General features: G+C 31.0%; 1 protein-coding gene across 3 annotated transcripts in view; it reads right to left on the reverse strand.

The window, feature by feature from the left end:
• Nucleotides 1-38: 38 nt before the first annotated feature.
• LOC106465812 (3-hydroxy-3-methylglutaryl-coenzyme A reductase-like) overlaps nucleotides 39-20,548 on the reverse strand; it is a 59,433-nt gene continuing 38,923 nt past the window's right edge. For all 3 annotated transcript variants that reach the window (XM_013926048.2, XM_022393755.1, XM_022393753.1), the window contains 15 exons: nucleotides 19,615-19,734; nucleotides 18,927-19,075; nucleotides 18,542-18,732; nucleotides 16,617-16,855; nucleotides 14,293-14,487; nucleotides 13,505-13,663; nucleotides 12,271-12,356; nucleotides 11,080-11,151; nucleotides 9,834-9,939; nucleotides 8,285-8,391; nucleotides 7,665-7,728; nucleotides 5,501-5,641; nucleotides 4,415-4,573; nucleotides 1,426-1,580; nucleotides 39-1,010 (listed from right to left, as the gene is read on the reverse strand). In XM_013926048.2, coding sequence (XP_013781502.1) covers nucleotides 974-1,010; nucleotides 1,426-1,580; nucleotides 4,415-4,573; nucleotides 5,501-5,641; nucleotides 7,665-7,728; nucleotides 8,285-8,391; nucleotides 9,834-9,939; nucleotides 11,080-11,151; nucleotides 12,271-12,356; nucleotides 13,505-13,663; nucleotides 14,293-14,487; nucleotides 16,617-16,855; nucleotides 18,542-18,732; nucleotides 18,927-19,075; nucleotides 19,615-19,734 — 1,980 coding nt within the window. In that variant the 3' untranslated portion in view covers nucleotides 39-973. The remainder of the gene's footprint in view (nucleotides 1,011-1,425; nucleotides 1,581-4,414; nucleotides 4,574-5,500; nucleotides 5,642-7,664; nucleotides 7,729-8,284; nucleotides 8,392-9,833; nucleotides 9,940-11,079; nucleotides 11,152-12,270; nucleotides 12,357-13,504; nucleotides 13,664-14,292; nucleotides 14,488-16,616; nucleotides 16,856-18,541; nucleotides 18,733-18,926; nucleotides 19,076-19,614; nucleotides 19,735-20,548) is intronic.

Raw genomic sequence — 20,548 nt, forward strand, 5'->3', positions numbered from 1 at the left:
AATATATATATATATATATATACCACATTCACACTAGACTTTTCAATTGTTTTCTTTTTTATTCAAAGTTAAAAAAAAAACCTTACATAAATATAAAAGTCTGTAATATATGCTTCTCTTATGTAAGCACATTAAAATTTCTAAATGAAAATTACATCCCAGGAGATGTGACTAATCACATTTTCACTCAAATAATTTACTATAAAGAAGTTGTGCATGCAAAAGTTACATTTAACATCTCAGGGGCAGTTGGATTCTGTTGTTGTTTCAAATATTTACACAAGATATAAAGTTACACTTACAGTGTGTTTAATGGTAAATCTGATTTGTTGTTCAAGTTTAGTTCCAATTAGGATTGATATAAACTATATATTGATGATTGGCAAATATGTATGTATTTCCTAATAGATAGACTTATGTTAGATATATATATATATCTTAAGTTCTGTTTGCTGGGCACAATCTGAATTCTGTTCCCATTAGTTAGACATACATTATGTTGCATCGTACAGACTGAATTTTGCTCTCACTAGTTGGCTTAATTATGTTGAAGTAGTGTAAATACTAAATAATACAAAAAACCTCTAAAAAACATTTTTTTAAAACAACTACATCTTGAGGCTATCCATTCAGATTTTAATTCAGTGATATACTGTACATTGAACCATATTAAAGAAGACATCCTTCTCATCATATGCACAGTATATACTGTTTCACAATCACTTACTGATGGCAGAATTTTATAAGATTTTCTGTTTTTGACTTAGTAAGTTGTTTAATGTTGTTCCTTACTAATTTATGTCAAATCTTCGGGGCTGCTTCATGAGGAAAGCATGTTCATGCATACTAAGTGGATCCCTCACAGTTAGCTGTGTATTACACCTGCATTTTCCTGATACAGAATAAAGTAAATTCAGTTTCTAACAGCCAGGTAGAATTCCAGTCTCAGTTCATGTCTGGGGAAACAGTTCCCCTACAGTGCAGGAGTACAGTTTATATTGAGTTTGGACCTGTGAAGAAATACAAATGTCTAAACCATTCTTTCATAGTGTGAACAGAAAAATTTACTGATTAGCCTTTGATAAAATATTTAGCCTTAACATGGAGTAAGATCTTGGTGATTTCATTTACAACATCTAATTTTATGAGGTTCAATTTTAAGTTCCAGATAATTTTTATTTGTGCTAACAACCATTAGTTACCTGATGGTAATATTTGATTCTGAAATCCAACTGAGAAACACAATTTACAAGGTCTCCTTTTTCCTGCTTTCTACAGTTCTGATAGTGCATCACTAGGGTTGAATATTCATTTAATGATGTTAATATGTTTAAATTTCTCTGTTTCCAAACATACCAATTGTGTATCAATGAGAAAAGTTCTTCTAGACTACAGTGCCAGGAAGAAGAACAAAGAAAAACATACCTATTGTGTCGCATATGGGAGCGGACCAAATGGCCAGCAGCTAGTGCTGACAAAAGGGACAATTCTCCTGCTAACACTGTACCACAAACTACCGATGCTAAGGTCGCTGCATTCTGACCTGGATCAACAGCCGATGCTCCCCGAACTCCCAGAAGCTGTAAAGATGATTTTAATTATGAACAAGGTTCGTTTTTCTGTTGACATGAATATTTATGAGGTCAAATATTAAAGAATAAGTGTGATATGTCGTGCATAAACATTTAAAACTCCATAATAAGAGAAAAGATAAGTAGAAATGTTAGTAATTATTGATTTGAGTATTCAAAATTATTGTATATTAGATCATGGGAAGACTATCCTGATTCAATTAGATACATGTCAATAAGCTGTTTTTGTCATAAAATATTGTACAAATTAAGAAAATAATTAATTAAAATACCAAAATATGAAGATATTTGTTATTTAACAAGTAACGTGATTGGCTGTGGTGCATTAAATTGCTTAAGTACCTTCCAATATGAACAATACAAAGTATACATCTTTTTTGACTGAAAAATAAATACTAAATTTATAAATTAGTGACATTCATGAACTTCCAAGTCAGCAAACAATATAAAAAAAGCAGAAAATTTTAATTAATCTGATCAATTTCAAGGAAAACTAAGTAACACATCAACTATTATTTTATGATAAACAGTTTCTTACCTTGCAAATAAATAGTCTTACAGTTTCTAACAAACAAAGTTACATTAAATTTCATTGTACACATACACACAATTTACAAAACTGCTAAATACTTTGTCTTTGTTGGATGTTCACTCTAAATATCTCTCTTGCTTTGTATATTACGATCAAATACGGCTTTTAACCCCTTCCCATTCTTTAGAAAAACTTAAACTCATAGATTATGAGGAAAAATGTTCTATGAAAATATTCCAGCTAAACATAAAGTGATGACACTACTAACATCTGTTATTCCAGAATACTTAGAACGTCCAAATAACCACGTATACAAATTTTACCGTTCCTTCTTAATTTTAGGTTTAGCAGCTTTATGTTGTTATTTATCTTGAATTAAATTCTTATTAGTTTCTAACAACAGATTGGACGGCTACAATGTCTCATACAAAGAAAAATGGTTGTTGATGTTTCCATATTAAATATCTTTTTTTATGATAAGAAACTCTTAATATTAACACTGGTTTCATCTACATAACCTTCCTCACAGGATTGGCATGGTATAATATAAATACCTTGTGTTTTTTTTTATTCTTCAGGTGTTGTTCTATTTGAAGTTAGGTTAATGTTAATGGTATTTGTATATGATTCTAAAGTTATTTTTCATGAATATTTTCTCTAGGAGCTCAATTTTTGTGTTGCAGCCACATAAAAATGGTTTTGTATTATTATTGTTTGGCTTCCTGTGTCTTCATGGAACAAGGTCGAAAGCTGCTTAATTAAAAGCCTAATTTTATCAACCATGAAGGTCAGTTTAAGCTAAACAGCTTTATCATGTCCTGCTCCTTATGAGAATTTGAAGTTACTGCATCACGAGTTGTTGATCAGTTTTCCTTCCAGAAGACATCATAAGGATGAAGAGGACTCATGAATGTATTGAGGCTAGTTTCTGCTACACATGATATTGTGTTACAAAGTCGTAAAATGTGGTTCCTTTCAAATTTATTTTACAATCTTTCTTTAATATGGTAAGCTATGCAATTCCAAATGGAAAAGTTATTAAATACTGAAAAAAAACTGTATATACTACTATAAAAGCAACTACAAATAAGAAGCTGATATATAGAGGGTTGAATATATTACATTAAAACAATTTTGAATATGCAAATCAGCAAGTCACATGACAACCACATCTAATACAGTCAAAATGGAACAGCATCTACCAGAACTACCTTTTGACATTGTTTGACATTTTGTAGATATTTTTATTGCTTTTGGGAATTGTATGTAACAGTCCTTTTCAAAGCAAAATAACCGTACACTAAGCTCATAACCAAGTGTTCAGATTGTGGATTTAGAACTTTGAAGATGTGAATATCCCTTGTAATTAATGGCTTGGTTTGTTTTGAATTTCGTGCAAAGCTACACGAGGGCTATCTGTCCTTAATTTAGCAGTGTAAGACTAGAGCCAACTTTTGGGCCACTCTTTTACCAACAAATAGTGGGATTGATTGTCACATTATAATGCCCCCATGGCTGAAAGGGTGAGCATGTTTGGTGTGATGGGGATTCGAACCTGCGACCCTCAGATTGCAAGCCGAGCACCCTGATCACTTGGCCATGCCGGCCCTACTTAATGGCACTGGAAAACAAAGGAATATGGATCAACCTGGAGCACTAGGACCATCCAAGTCATACCCCAATGAAAGTGCTATGTTTTGTAAAAGGTAAGAATCCACCAATATGAAGGCCAATGGCAAAAACTACCCACATGTTCCAGGCATGCAACAAAATCAAAAAAGCAACAAGTTATGTGTACATGAGTTACTTCAATGACATCACTTCAAGCACTGCATACATCAAGCAACTAGAGAATGAAACAGGTACTCATACTATTTGATACAAAGACATACTGGTCAAGCCACTGGATACAGTGCATATAGATTTCTGTGCATTTGGACTATTAAAAATGGAACTGAGAAACTGTTGTCTTTGTACACTAGATGGATTATTATAAGCTTGCATGGAGGAATGCTTCACTTTGGGCATGACAACACCTTGTGCAATGGAAACTATGATGCAGGGCTATGTTCAAGATACACAGTTGTCAGACAGAGCATGACTGAATGTGGTGAAGTTACAAATTCATTTTAATATAACATATTCAACCACTGTATAAGGATATTGTATATAACCAAACTATTTCTCTGAACTGTGCCTAGTTTACTAATTAACCTAAAACTTTGAAATAAGCATAAAAAAAAGAGGTATATTTCCTTCCTCTACACACTAAAAACAAGGTAATACTCACGTCTAAACACGCAGCCTGAGGAGATAGCACTGTACCACCTCCTATAGTCCCTATTTCTATGGAGGGCATGGTACAACTGATGTGCAAGTTTTCTCCATTCTCACCAGATGGCTCCATTAAAGTCATACAGTTGGAACTTTCAACATTTTGAGCAGGATCCTGAGGATTATAAAAATCATGAAAACATAAAAAATTACCTTAATATATTTTGAGTTTCAGACATTCAAGCATAAAGAACATTGCAAAGGAACTAGAGGAATAAAACCTTCTGTTCAAAAACATATTTATTATGACTTTGGAAGAAGTTAGGGTTGAGTTAGGTTTTTGTGGTGAAAAGTCATTTCCAAAGAGGTTACTTCAGTACAATAACAAATCTTTTAAGGTCTTCATATTATATTTTTGAGATAAACTACAACTGTATTTAGATAAAGTTACTTTAACGTTATCTCTAAATGTTATCAAGATAGAGCCTAAGTGAGTTTTCCTTGGAAAATAATTCCATATAGTATCAAACTGATACCTAACATGTGAAACTACATTATAAGTCATCCACTTAAGCATAAAATATGTATTATATTTATTACAAAGTATGTAAATTACAATGAAATATAAAAAAATCATTTTAATACATACTAGTGAAATGCCCCCCAAAAAACTGTCAATGGACTGATAAAGTATTGTTTTTAAAAAAGGCAAAAATATGTTGGAAAACAACAACAAAAAATCACATTGTTTGTAACCCATGGAAAATTTAAAAAGAACAGTGGGGATGACTTAATATTAGACTTTCAGATGCTGTACCCATGCTTTTTTTATATTTTTTAATCTAGCAATTATCTTGAATAAGCAGTATTAAGTACCAGTGCAAAATACTGGAAAAAAAGGTAAAGTTAAAAAATAATTCCTATAAAAGATAACCCTTTACAAATTTCACTGATATCTTTCCTAACAAAGTTATTCTGAAAAACGTCTTACTGGTTGTAAAAATCTTTGAGTTTAACTCTTTAAAAACTTTCAGTGAAATTTTCAAAGAGGTTGAAAAATAACCATTTCCTGTAAACAATGCTAGTAATATTGTTGCTGTACCTGTCCTGTAGCTATGAAAATAGCTGTAACAATATTAGCTGCTTGAGCATTAAAACCACCAACACTTCCTGCTACAGCAGATCCAATCAGATTCTTACTAATGTTGACATCGATCAAAGTTTGAACGGACGTCTTGAGTACCTAGTAAAGATAGTCATGGAAAATATTCTACTATTATTCAAACTATGCAGTGCTCCCTTGAGGGTGCTCACAGTCTTACCACACCAAAAAAAAACATAAACCAAGTGCTTGACTAGTATTGGCGTTAAAATTAAACATTTGAAATTACTAGTTTTCAATAAATTCAACTGAGAGGAAAATATAATATAATTTTGATCAACAGAATCAAATAATTTGATACATGAAACAACACTATACAAAAACTATTCCAAATTTTCAAGTGGGTTAATTTCTGCAGTGATTAATAAACTGATAATAATAACTTACAATATTAACCTTTATTTGCATACTGAAAATGTTAGTGGTACTTTCTACTGGCTGCTACAAATGAATACTTTTTGTTAATAAAACTTAAAACCTTTTGAATATGAACAATTATTTACAGTGACAGTAGATAAACACCTATGAATGTTTATGTAGGCTAGAAATCTCTCACTGACTGTTCGATGTGAAAAGTATATGATGGTGGTGGTAAACACCTTCTACTGGCTGTTCAGTGTAAACAGCAAATGTTGATGATGGTAAACACCTTGTGCTGGGTGTTCAGCGTAAACAATATATGATGATGATGGTAAACACCTTGTGCTGGGTGTTCAGCGTAAACAATATATGATGATGGTGGTAAACACCTTGTGCTGGGTGTTCAGCGTAAACAGTATATGATGAAGATGGTAAACACCTTCTACTGGCTGTTCAGCGTAAACAGTAAATAATGATTACGGTAAACACCTTGTACTGGGTGTTCAGTGTGGGCAATAAATGATGATGACGGTAAACACCTTGTGCTGGGTGTTCAGCGTAAACAACATATGATGATGGTGGTAAACACCTTGTACTGGGTGTTCAGCGTAAACAGTATATGATGATGGCGGTAAACACCTTGTGCTGGGTGTTCAGTGTAAACATTAAATGATGATGGCAGTAAACACCTTGTACTGGGTGTTCAGTGTGGGCAATAAATGATGATAATGGTGGTAAACACCTTATACTGGCTGTTCAGTGTAAACAGTAAATGATGATGGTGGTGGTGGTAAACACCTTGTACAGGGTGTTAAGTGTAAACAGTAAACTCCTTGTACTGGGTGTTCAGTGTAAACAGTTAACTCCTTGTAATGTGTGTTCAGTGTAAACAGTAAACTCCTTGTACTGGGTGTTCAGTGTAAACAGTAAACTCCTTGTACTGGGTGTTCAGTGTAAACAGTAAACTCCTTGTACTGGGTGTTCAGTGTAAACAGTAAATGATGATGGTGGTAAAAACCTTTACCTGACTGATGAACATAGGCTGATGAGCATGAATGATACATTTTTGTGGTACTTGATACTTCTATTAATTTTTTTTTGTTTTTAATATGAATTTTGGGTGCCATGGATACTGTGATGATAGGCATTTGCTACTGGTTGTTGAACATAAATATTCAATGTGAAGACTTGCTATTGGTTACTGATTAATCATAATAATAATAATCCCAGTAAAGAAGGAGAGTATTTATCTGAAAAATGTTACATTAAAATAAAGTGTATCATGTATTTACACTTCAATCGAAAAAAAAAAAAGATTATGGTGCAGTTCATATGTTAGATTAATTCTACTTAACTTGGAAATGGTGCTTAAGTTTAATTAGTCCTACTTTACTTGGAAAAGGTGCTAAAGGTTAATCAGTCCTACTTAACTTGGAAAAGGTGCTTAAGGTTAATCAGCCCTACTTAACTTGGAAAAGGTGCTAAAGGTTAATCAGTCCTGCTTAACTTGGAAAAGGTGCTAAAGGTTAATAGTGGATCATCACTCACAGCAACTAGACACCTTTATCTGCACAATCACATATAACACTGAGATAAGCAGTGTGATAATAACACTACTGAGTTCAAGCAGAAACTGTGCATGAAATTAGCATTTAATTATCGATGGTTTCAAATAGGTAAAGATGAAATAAACAATAGGAGTTATAATACATCTAACTTCTAATCAAAAAAATCTTTTACTCACGTTCTTCACAACCTTAGCTGGAATCTCAGCTTCACACACAACCGATTTTCCTCTTCCTTCAATCCTATAGATGTTATTGTAAATAAATTATTCAAACCCAGAATACAAATCCCAATTATGTAAACATATAGCAGAATAGAAAATATTAAAACTGGAATAAAAATCTTTAAGTCGTAAGAAGAAAGGAATTAAGGACTTTAATCTTCATATTTAAAAAATCCACAATGCATTTGATAATTCTCTAAGTAAACAAACATTGTGAGCTGTTTTCATTTATCCAAATCACATTATAAAACGGTTTTAATATTATAAGAGTATTTTGATCTATTTGTTTCAACATGTTACACAAAGTAAGATTTATTTTAATGAAGAAATATAAAGATTTTATAAATTTACAGTATTTTTCTAATAGTTTCATCTAACACAGTTCTTAGAATGTACATTCCAAAAGCATGACTCACAAAATATTCCATGAATTTTATTCTTTCCCACAATATGATTGCTAAAAAAATTGTCCTTTTGTACAGTTTGCTCACTCACATAATGCAAGCATATTTATTTTACAACTACAGATATAACTTTCTTTTAGTTCTTTTTCACTCCTTCAGTACAAGTCTTACCAATTAACAGCCGAAGGCTTCTTGTCAGTACAGTAGTTACCACTAAGACTAATAACTTCAATACCCGGAAAAATCTTCTGAAGTTTATGTAGGGAAACTTCAGTACCCTGTAGAATATACAAAGAAAGACTGACTTTCCTCAGTCTGATCAAAGGGACAAAACATTTACAAACCTTCCATAGTTAGAGACAAAAAATAAGAACTTGCTGGTGGATGGAAACAGTTAAAATAGTACAACCTATAGTTCTGGATTTTTCAGGAGTAATAAAAACTAACAGTTTTAGCTTTCTGTGAAAGAATGGTTTCTCCTGATGGTGGACAATTCATTTTCACTACAGCTTGCTTTTTTTCTTTCATTCTTACGTTTAAATTGTTCAGAACACTCAGATTTTGTATATGACATATATTTTTATTAATTTTTAATAATTAAACCAGTTCTTTAAACTATGTGTATCTATCCAAATTGTTTCCAATTTACCAGTTAACAATTGTTTACTGATGAAAAGATAAATTACTACAAAAAAAGTAAAAGCACAATGATTTAGTTAAAATTTTCTTCAATTGTGTATGAACAACATATAGTTTAACAATATATCATCAGCTACAACCAATGGAGCCCAAGTATCCTCATCATTAACAATATATCAATCAGCTACAACCAATAAGGCCAACTATCCTCATCATTAACAATATATCATCAGCTACAACCAATGGAGCCCAACTATCCTCATCATTAACAATATATCATCAGCTACAACCAATGGAGCCCAACTATCCTCATCATTAACAATATATCATCAGCTACAACCAATGGAGCCCAACTATCCCCATCATTAACAATATATCATCAGTATGTGAAAGACTTGTAATGTGAACCGAAAGACTGCCAAATTTTGTGAAGATATACACACTGTATTGAAAGTTAAAAGTATTAAATCTATAGACTTTAATTGAGTACAATAAGGTCACATGGTCAGTCAAATTGACCAAGCCCGTGTTGAGAGAGTTAAGTACACGTGTTGAATCCAAAGCCAAAAGCCTACATAAAAAAAGTGGAAATTTTTCCTATTTCAGAAGATTTTTTATTTCCCTTCTCAAGCAGATTCTAAAAAAAACAAAAAACAACAACAAAAAAAAAAGCTCTTATACACTATTGGACAATTTCCAGTTAACATTATTGTAATGGAGCCACCCAACTCTAGGTGATGGATGCTAACACACACAGTACATCATCTTTACAGGAAATATCAAATAATAATAATAAAGAATAAATATAATACCCATTACTGTCTGAGAAAAGTTAAGTAAGAAAATGAAGTCAACTCTAAAATATTTAGTAAAAATCAAAATTATCTTCACATTTACTGGTTATGATAACCCTTTTCTTGCAAAATTATTAAAAAGGGTTGTCTTAACCAGTAACTGGGAAAATAATCAAATTAAATACAATTTTCATTATTACTAATTACTTTAGATTTGACTTTCTCTGGTAGTAGCTATATTTTACGTGTTAAATCACACAAAAAGTACTGAATTGTTTTGTACTCACTTTAGAGACCATGTTCATCCCCATGGCATCACCGGTGGCTGCTTTAAATCTGATAAACAGATACCGACCAGCAATCCTTGTGCTAATCTTCTGTAGCCTAGCAAATCTGAAAATGAAGTTAATCTCAGGAGTTTATTAATTGGTAACTATAGGATTAAACAAGATACATTAAATAGACTTACAACTAATTTTGTATTTCAAAAACTGTTTACTTGAGGATTCAATGCTGAAACTGTGACTTCAAATCATAACGCAGTTAAGATGCAACAGATATGCAAATAATTCAAGTGTTTTTCTCAACAAATAACATGCAAAACAAAATAAATATTTCTAAAATTCCATGCAGAGCATTTGTAAGTATTTCAATATTTTAAAAATAGTGGAATTAATTTGGAGTTTAATTCATTAGAATGACTACAACTTTTGTAAGATAAAGCAAGCAGAGTTATCCAAAATCTTGGTGTACTGTATGAAAGAAAGGTAGGGCAGAAAAATAACAAATACAAACGCTCTTAAAATAGGTTAAGTAAGAGTTTTAAAACTTATAATATACTGGTAACTTAATACAAGACCAGAAATTAAAACTTCAAAAGATGGCCAAGAAGAAGAATGAAAAAAACGACAGATAAAAATGGTCATGCTTTTCTGTATTCATTTAATGTATCCCCTCTTGTTTAGGTTAAAGTTGCTTAATTTTATATTTTGCTTAAAACCCTTTTTCAGAGATTTTACGTTTTTTAAATTACACACATTTGCTACTGTATTTTAAAAATAATTCCTTCATGCTAGTGCAGTAGAGGTTTTTACTTTCATTCTTAAAATAGGTTAAGAGTTTTAAAACTTATAAAATACTGTTAACTTAATACTAGACCAAAAATTAAAACTTCAGTAGAGGTTTTTACTTCCATTTTAAATAAAATGAAGCTTTTTTTTTTGAAAAAACATGACAGTATCTCAAAATTAAAATAAATGACTAACAATTTCTTCTTCAAGAAATTTCTATTTGCTTAAAAGTATGAAAAAATTGATTTTAAAAACTTGAAGCAGCTAACTCTAAAATTGACAGATGATACACTGCTACCTAAGTAATTTTCTATGGCACAAAATTTTAGAATGCCACACTCTAAACTAATTACAAGAATACTTGGAAGTCATGTTGTAATTTTAAGTTGTATTACCAACTATAGTTGAATTCTTATTTTACTATAATAGTGGACTAGGTGAATCAAAATCATCACCAACTTACCGGCTAGTGGAGTCAAAAGCAGATTTTAGTACATGATAATTTTCTTCCTTGTCTAACCATCTCATAATTTCACTGATGAGAAAAAATACAGCAACAATTAAAGCTAATTCCTAATTTTCATATATTAAAATGTATTTTAAACAATGAAATATTAAAATGTATCTGCTCTGATTTCACTTAAACATTCTACACATCTAAACAAAAACTAGCTAATTGCATAATACATTACCATTGTTAGTTATTAGTAAGTAAGTAATTCTTAAAATATCAAATTTGTTGAGGTTGTTAACACTGACCTTTCTGTATGTAATAGTGAAAACCTAAGATTTAAACTGTCACATGACTAAGTATCTTTTATCTGGCTGATGATTTCAAAATATTAATATTGATTTGTGCAAGTATATAAAACTGTACACTTATGATTAATAAGTGTGCTAAAAGACCAATATGTATTAATATATACAATAAATTTCTGTTAAATCCACCCTAGATAAGAATTAAGTATATATATCTACAGCTCCTTTGATTAGCATTTGTGCAAGTATATAAAACTGTACACTTATGATTACTAAGTGTGGTAAAATACCAATATGTATTAATATATACAATAAATTTCTGTTAAATCCACCCTAGATAAGAATTAAGTATATATACCTACAGCTCCTTTGATTAGCGTAAGTCCAATAAATTACACTTAGAAAGTAATTTTTGGCTTTTTTACAAACATTACATCTTTATTGCAAGAGCCTCCTTAATATGTTAAATCCACCCTAGATAAGAATTAAGTATATATACCTACAGCTCCTTTTATTAGCATCAGTCTAATAAATGACACTTAGAAAGTAATTTTTGGCTTTTTTCAAAACATTACATCTTTATTGCAAGAGCCTCCTTAATATGTAGGCTTTATTCACTGAAAGCTGAGAAAAACAGTATCAAATTACTGTTTTCTCACAGGACATCTTATATTCATTTTTCACATGTGCAAACCCTCACGAGTTGTTATAAGATGAGAATGAAGTTTCATACATGCTCTTGAAAAAAAGCTTCAACAACTTGTTCATTTATAATAAAAGAAACCCTAATCTTGAGGTTGATATTAACAGCTTTTTGGATAAAGTTCCCTTATGATGGGTTGAAATGATAGAGAGAAAAGTAAGATAATATACAGTATGACAATCCAACACTCACCCTGCCTGTTGTGCAGATGGCAAACGAATGACAGGTCCACGGGTCATTCCACTAGCTACAATACTGCTATGCACTCCACCTGCCAACTGAAGTTAAAATAAGGCCTGAATCAAGTTAAATAGACAAACAGAAACTTTCATATGGGTGAATATGTTTAGCATACTATTTATTACTTCAATAACTTCAATGATCAAGAGTTGTTTAAGTCTTGTTAATTTCTCCAACTTACAGAATCTCTATAAAAAATTTATTATAAAAGCTGATTATTTCTCCTCTCTCAAAGGTTTCAGAATAAAACACTATCAGGGTATTGGAAAAAAACACTATCAGAAATTACAAACAGAGTTTCTCTATTGGAAAAAACACTATCAGAAATTACAAACAGAGTTTCTCTATTGGAAAAAAACACTATCAGAAATTACAAACAGAGTTTCTCTATTGGAAAAAAAAAGTTTTAGAAATATTTTATCATTTAATACTTTTAACAGTTTGAATTATTTTCATGTATAAAAGACCATCCTATAAAATTGAACATGCTCACAGGTTTGTAAACATCAAAATATGAAATGTAAAAACAATTTTTGTAAAGAAAATACATGCACCTTTTTAAAACAATGGAAAGGGGATCTATTTTATTTATCCACCAAAAAGGTTAAGACATTCAGGGAAAAATTTTTGAAATGATATGGAATGGATATATATAAAAAAAATTTTTTTTACAATTTTACTCATTTAAAGTGCATTTTTCTGAACAGTTCTAATTATGCTTTAAAGCAAAATTTATAAATAACTTACAATAAAAATTTTATTTTAAATTTCTGACATCCTAAATATATTTCTTTTTCTCACCCGTAATGGAATAAGGTTTCTCCACCACTTACATCAGAAACGTGTTTAAAAATTATCTTGAGAAAAAACTAATCTAAAAACCTGAGTTCAATATGTTGGTTCTCTACACATTTCAAAATCATTCTAGGGCTCAGGTAATTAAATTTTAATCGCATTTGTCAAAAGATCTGGATCACTTGTTTCTATTATAGAATATATGTTATGTTAATTCCTGTAAAAATAATATTTGTAAAATATTTATATCTCCTAAAAACAAAATTTTCAACAATTAAGTTCCTATGCTCATATTATGTGTTGAAATCTTAGTCTAAAAAAACTACTTTTTATTAGGTTAATTTACATTTTAGAGCATGCAACTTAGTAATAAGAATAAAATACAAATTACACTAAGAGCTCTGCATCCTCTGTTTGTACTTGCTACCAAGCAACCCTCTGTTGTAGCCATGGGAACATAGTAGGTTTTGTTGTCGAGAAGTAACGGTCCTGCTACACCAACTGGTACGGGAACATAGCCAATCACATTTTCACAGCATGCACCCATAACCTGCCTCCCAAAAAAGAGAATTTCAGATTAGGAAATTGCAGTTATCGCATGATCATCATATTCAATTCAAAGAACTAACAGTTAATATATTGGAATCAAACTTCACTGAGGTATATTCTTGAATCTATTTTATGATTTATATTCTTATAACAGGATTAAATCTACCAGTAAGAAACTTATGTATACAGGGAAATAAGTATACGTATATATATCACTCATTCAAATTATTTAATTAGCATGAAACATCAACCATATTTCTGCAAAACTGCCTAAGTACAATAATTTACCTAGAGATGTAGAACAAGTAACTATAGCAGAAGTAGACTGCACATAACTAACTTATCTAAAAATTACCATAGTTCACCTGACTTACGAGTAGCCTGTCTTACCAGAGAGTAGTCACAGTTGGTGTATGGTAGCCTGCTTTACCAGAGAGTAGTCACAGTTGGTGTATGGTAACCTGTCTTACCAGAGAGTAGTCACAGTTGGTGTATGGTAACCTGTCTTACCAGAGAGTAGTCACAGTTGGTGTATGGTAACCTGTCTTACCAAAGAGTAGTCACAGTTGGTGTATGGTAACCTATCTTACCAAAGAGTAGTCACAATTGGTGTATGGTAACCTGTCTTACCAGAGAGTAGTCATAGTTGGTGTATGGTAATCCTTCAAGAGCCTCATAATAATTTGATGATTTGGCAATAAGTTGTCGTCGTATGTGAACACCCCGTTCTGGGTTGTTTAAGACACTTTCTAACTTGTATGTGGCTATCACTTTGTTTTCCACTAACATAAGAACTTCTTCATCAGTTAGCTGGACTACTCCTTCCTGGATTGAAATAAAAAAAGAAATAATAAAGTTATTACTAACATGTGAAACTCATTACTTACAATGATGCAAGTTGAAATAATTTACAATACTGCTTCTTAATGTCAAAGATGAGATCTTGTTGGCTATTTTTATAGCTTTCTCCATTCTTCACATCTCTTCAATCAATTATTCTGTCTACAAGAGTATACAGGATTTTGGCTAAACTTAAGTGCATAAATGAACATGTTTCTATTAAAGAACGATATTCTATGATGATATCACAAAAATAAACCTATATAATCTTAAAGACATTTACTGATTAGTAAGCATGCTTGTGTATCAACATTTAAAACCTTAAAGAAAGCCTAAAGGTGAAACATTATCCCTAAAAGTCCCTTTTACTTCAAGTAGTACATCAGAATTTGGTTCACATAGTTTACCATGGTTATTTTATTTTCAGTCTCCTAGTTAAATATGTTTAATGTAAAGCCATCAAATTATAAAATCAAGCAAACATAAACACATGCACACACGATTCAATATGGTCCTTTAAAGCTCCACCACCAGGGGTTTTGGAGTGATTTCCCAAATTGTATCGTTAGATTAAGTAACTTAAAGACATTATACTAAGATTTACCTTACTTAAGCACACTGAGTGAACAACAAATACTTTTACTAAATAATTCTCCCAAAGAATAGAATGACACAACTTTTCATCAGTCCTGCACCTAACCTTGCTCACTGTCAACTTCAGTAGTAATTGTATATATCCATAGTTTTGTGCTTATGTTATTCTGTAAATCTTATAAAATGTTTTAAACTATTTTTATTATCTTTCGTTCTGCTTCTCATCTAATTTAGGCAGAAGTTAATGTTATCAAGGTTGATATAAGATACAATAAAAAAACATACAAATGAGCACCTTAAAATAAGGGTTAACATTATGGTCAGAAGTTTCTTTTCTTTTTTTTATCATGGTTGATGTAAGATAGGATAACAAACCATACAAGTTAGCACCTCGAAATAAGGGTTAACATTGTGGTTAAAAGTTTTTTTTTTTTTTATCATGGTTGATGTAAGATACAATAAAAATACCATACAAGTTAGCACCTTGAAATAAGGGTTAACATTATAGTCAGAAGTTGTTTTATTTCATCATTGTTGATGTATGATACAACAGAAAAGATATACAAGTGAGCCTTGAACTGAGGGTTAACATTATGGTCAGAAGTTGTTTCTGTTTCTTTATCATGGTTGATGTAAGATACAATAAACAACCATACAAGGGAGCCTTGAAATAAGGGTTAACATTATGGCTAGAAGTTGTTTTATTTCATCATTGTTGATGTATGATACAATAGAAAAATGATACAAGTGAGCCTTGAACTATGGGTCAAGATATAGTGAAATGTTCTTGAAATGACAACAGACAACTTTTCACATTTTGATTTTTTATATGCCTTAAATCAGTCATTCTCAACTGGTAGGCTGTGAAAAACACAGTTATGCACTGCTGGGGGCTGGGACAACTGTGACAGCCTTAAAATAATGATTATTAACTGCTTTGACAATTGTGCCAAACAATTAAGTGGGCTTGATGTGCAAAACATTGATAAACACTGCTTTACATTCAAATCTGAAAAACATTTCATTTTATTTGGAATATGTTACTATCACTGCTATGATTTAAACAAAAAACTCATGTTACAAGCAGTTATATTGCATATGAATATTTGTTGAAATCAGAAATACCTTAGGCCAACATTTCCAACAACTATTCAAGAGCTGCACTTGTATGATTAACATTTGGTGCTTCTAAAAAGAACCAAAGACTTTCATTTTATTATCTTTGGTTCCTAACAGAAAAATTACTAATATTTTGTCTACATGTTGCTTTGAAATTCTTCTGGACTACATTAGTTTACATCTGAGCTTCAGAGTTAAATGTTTTAAATACATAGTAAAAGTTAACTTACAGATATACAACAAAAGATAAAGTATTTTTTACAGGCCCTAACTTCTAGGTCTTCATTAGCTTTGATGAAGATTCAGCTAAGTTTTTTTACATACCTCACCTTCATTCTCCTTTCTATTCATCACTTGTGGAAATATTAAATATTATAACATCAAGATATTGTAACTGTTACCTCTGAGTTTAGAAGCTGAGTGCATTCTTCTAACGTACGTGGTTCTCGATTTCGAAGAGAAGATATGTTACTTTCTTCCAAAAAGAATGATTCTTCTGTTTGTATCTCCTTCTCCATATATTCTTTTTTTTCCACCTCCCAATTTTCGTCTTCTCCTACTACAAAAGATATTCTCTTCGTCAAAGTAGCCAGTGATGGGACAGGACCAACAGAAGGATGCGAACTGTTTGACTGGAAACCTGACAAGAGAGAAGAGCAAAGAACACAATTATTAAAGTATTATTTGATCAAATATATGTATTTTATCAAAAAAATACCATTGTTTAGGATCTGTGGCAGAGATACTTTAGTACTATATGATATGATGACAGAACATTTTAAATGAAAAAAGATATCTGTTTTATATATACTGAAAAAAAGAAGTAAATTATCAACAATAAAGCATTTCTTCTGTACATGTAGAAATACCCCAAAAACCAGACACTCCTGTGACTCTAGGACTTAATTAATAATAATAATAAAAAGAAAAAAACACACCAAAAAAACAGATTTTGTGCATATAACATTTAATTAATTAATTAAGCACCATGTTTAATTTTGTCATCATTAATATAATCCCTATAGAACTAGATGTTTCAAAAGCTTACTTTCAGGACATAGTCCAGGATACAGTTATTCCAAAAACAATAACAAACATTTAATATTAAGAAATTAAAATGCTGTTAACAAAACATTTACTTGTTAATACTTCTTTCGAGTTTAGTATCATTATGTGAAGTTTTCCAACTCATGTTCTCTGCAGCTCCACTAATATATAGTGTGATTTATTCATTAACCCTTTGAGTATGTGATTAAACTTTGGGTGGGTTCTCGAAAAGTGTCAATTATTCGCTATAAAATGAAATTTAGAATTTGACCTATTTTAATAGTTTTTCAATATCAAAATCCACTAGTTGCAGTTTTGCTCAATGATGTACACATGCACAGCAATAAAGTGGGAAATTCAAAGACGTGCAAGTATCCTGATTCTCACTCCATAAGGACAGTTTTTGCAACACTGAGGTAAATCCGCTTGTCACACCAAATGGCTATAAATTTCAAGTTGAATAAATCTGATTATAGCATCCAAAGGTTAAAAACCATTACAGTTTTTGATGTAGTTATATAACTATGAGACACACATAAGTGGGCACAGAATCTGACAAATGCGAGTTGATATTAGCATGATAACTGTGCCTGTAATATATCAAAAAGTTTGAAATCAGTCTCAGTGTACATATTCAGCAGATGTGAAGCACAGTTTTGAGGTTTTTCTTTATACAAAGAACTTACTTAAATAAAAATGATATAATTAATAACCCTTGCACTGCTTTTTTGTTCAAAAATGTTAAAATTAAAACTATTTAACTCACACAGAAACAATGCAATCAAATGGCAACTCTTAATGCTGACATCCTAAGAATTATACTACACCCCCTCTCTCTTCCACTTTAAAAGTTAAGTTAGTTTTACCTTTGTGACTTTAGTGAAAGAATACAACTAAATATTATGATGGTTACTGTTACAGAGTATAGAACTTCTGCTACTCTGAACAGTTGAACACTTGAATAAAAAAAAAAATAAATTTTATTCATTTGTCATTGTAAAAATCAGTCTTTCCATAGATTTAGCAGTATTTTTATGCTTGTCAATCATTGGGACACTTTTGGAGAAAAAAATAACAACAGAAGACATGATGTTACTGATTACATGTCATACATATGTCTTTAGTAATGTTAAAAAAAAATATTTAATTTGTAATGACTGAAATCCTGAATCAAATAATTTCAAATTTTGCTGATAGAAGTTATGTATGAAGTAATTTCAGAGCAAAATATTATTTTACGTTCTGAAGTTAATACATTGTCAGATTCTGACAGGTTTACCTTCTTTGGTTATACTGCAATCTGTAACACAGTGGCTGGTGTTGTTGAAACTTTCATTAAATCTTGATGATGCTGCCGCTGCTGCCAGTTGCTCTTGTAATTCTTCTCGATTTTCAAAAAAGATATATTTAATTATCAAAGCACAAGCCAGCACTAACATAACCAGCTGCTCAGGGCTAACAGCAAACCATCTGAAAACACAAAACAAATCCACTAGAAATTGTTTCTACTAAGATTGTTGTCGAAGATATTTTAGTAAGCAAGGAGAAGTAAACTACAATAAAAATATACAACATTTAAGTAGCTTAATAAAATGAAAAATTTAATATATATATATATATATATATATATATATATATACACATAATAAAATATAAAACAATACCTTTGTAGAAATGGGTCAAAATCAGAGTTATTGTCAGAAGAGTATATTCTTTCTGGTCCGACAGCTCTACCCTCATGGTGATCAAACACTGAATCATTTTCCACAACTGGCCAACGGCTTTGAACATGGACAAGTACTAGTCCAGCTGACTGAAGAAAATAAAAGTTTAGCTAACTAACAGAATTTCATCCTTTAACATCATGCTGCTTTACTAGTCACTATCTTTAAAACTTTGGTTAGGCATGTAGCAAAGGTGTTACATATATTTCCAAAGATGACGATTCAAAAACATTTTTTTTTATATCAATAGATGGAATTACAATATTTAAAGTGAGCAAGATCTTCCTTTTTATAAAGCTATCAGAAAAAAAAAAACAGTCAATAGTTTCAACTACACAAAACTTTATTAAAGGAAAATATAAAATAAATACCACAAGCATTATTTAAGACTATTGCTGTTTCAACTACTACAGTTTTAATTTACTTAAAACTGACAAAATGATCAATAATCTCTGAAATAAACTGATCATATATCTTGTAATTACTGAACAATAAAACAAAATTTTTATAATCTGATAACTTTTACTCTTTGTAACACCTACCAACAACAAAGTTTGTATAATCTGCCTGTGATAACTTTTACTCTCTGTAACACATACACAACAGTAAATAGTGTTTACAAACTGACCATGATAACTTTCACTCTCTGTAACACTGGGTTTGGTTTCTGTTCCTCTTCTTGCTGTAGCACTTTGGTTAGATGACCCAGCTGCCATACAGGCCTCCCCTCCTCTTGTTCTCGTGAAAGCTTGAGTAAACAGTGTAGTGTAACCAACTTACTCAGTAAAATTGTATAAATATGTATGTGTAAAATATAGATACATTTCAAGAACACATTCACAAATGAAATGTTTCTTAAGTTAGAGCAGAAAGCATATTTTTACTAGACAAAAAAAATTTATCCTGGGTGGAGTTTTAGAGCAAAGCCACATAGCGCTGTGTCCAATGTGGGGAAATCAAACAACACCAGATTTAGTCTTGTAAGACTGCAAACTTATTGCTGACCCACCACATGATAGGGTTGAGAGTTATACTCTCAGAAAATGTACAGTGTAGTACATCCAACTACAAAAGAAAAATAAATTTATCCAACTCCGACTTTATCTTAATTAAAATCAATATTTTGTTTGAATGTATATATATATATACACACATATTTACAATGCAGTAATATACATCAAATCAGTAGTTACCTTTTTTAAATAATTTAATTACTATGAGTATTTATGTGCAATGACATGTGCCAATATTTTTATTGTATTTCAGTAACAATTCAAATTATGGTTATACAACAAGTTATGTAGTTGTGTACATGTTGATATTTTCTGAACCCGCCAAAATATTAATTTCCAAATCTTGTTTGTCTCATTTTACAAAAACATTTAAGAATAATTTTGGGTTGTAACAACTCTTTTACTTTACAAAAAATAAAATACAAATTTTAGTAGTTGTATTAAGATGTTGTACTGAATTAGCTCAGTAACAATACTAGTATATACGCAAAGCTGGCCCACCAAAACCAGTATTAGCTCAGTAACAATATTAGTATATACACAAAGCTG

This window comes from Limulus polyphemus, unplaced genomic scaffold, assembly GCF_000517525.1.
Source record: "Limulus polyphemus unplaced genomic scaffold, Limulus_polyphemus-2.1.2 Scaffold2058, whole genome shotgun sequence".
NCBI classification, from domain to species: domain Eukaryota; kingdom Metazoa; phylum Arthropoda; class Merostomata; order Xiphosura; family Limulidae; genus Limulus; species Limulus polyphemus.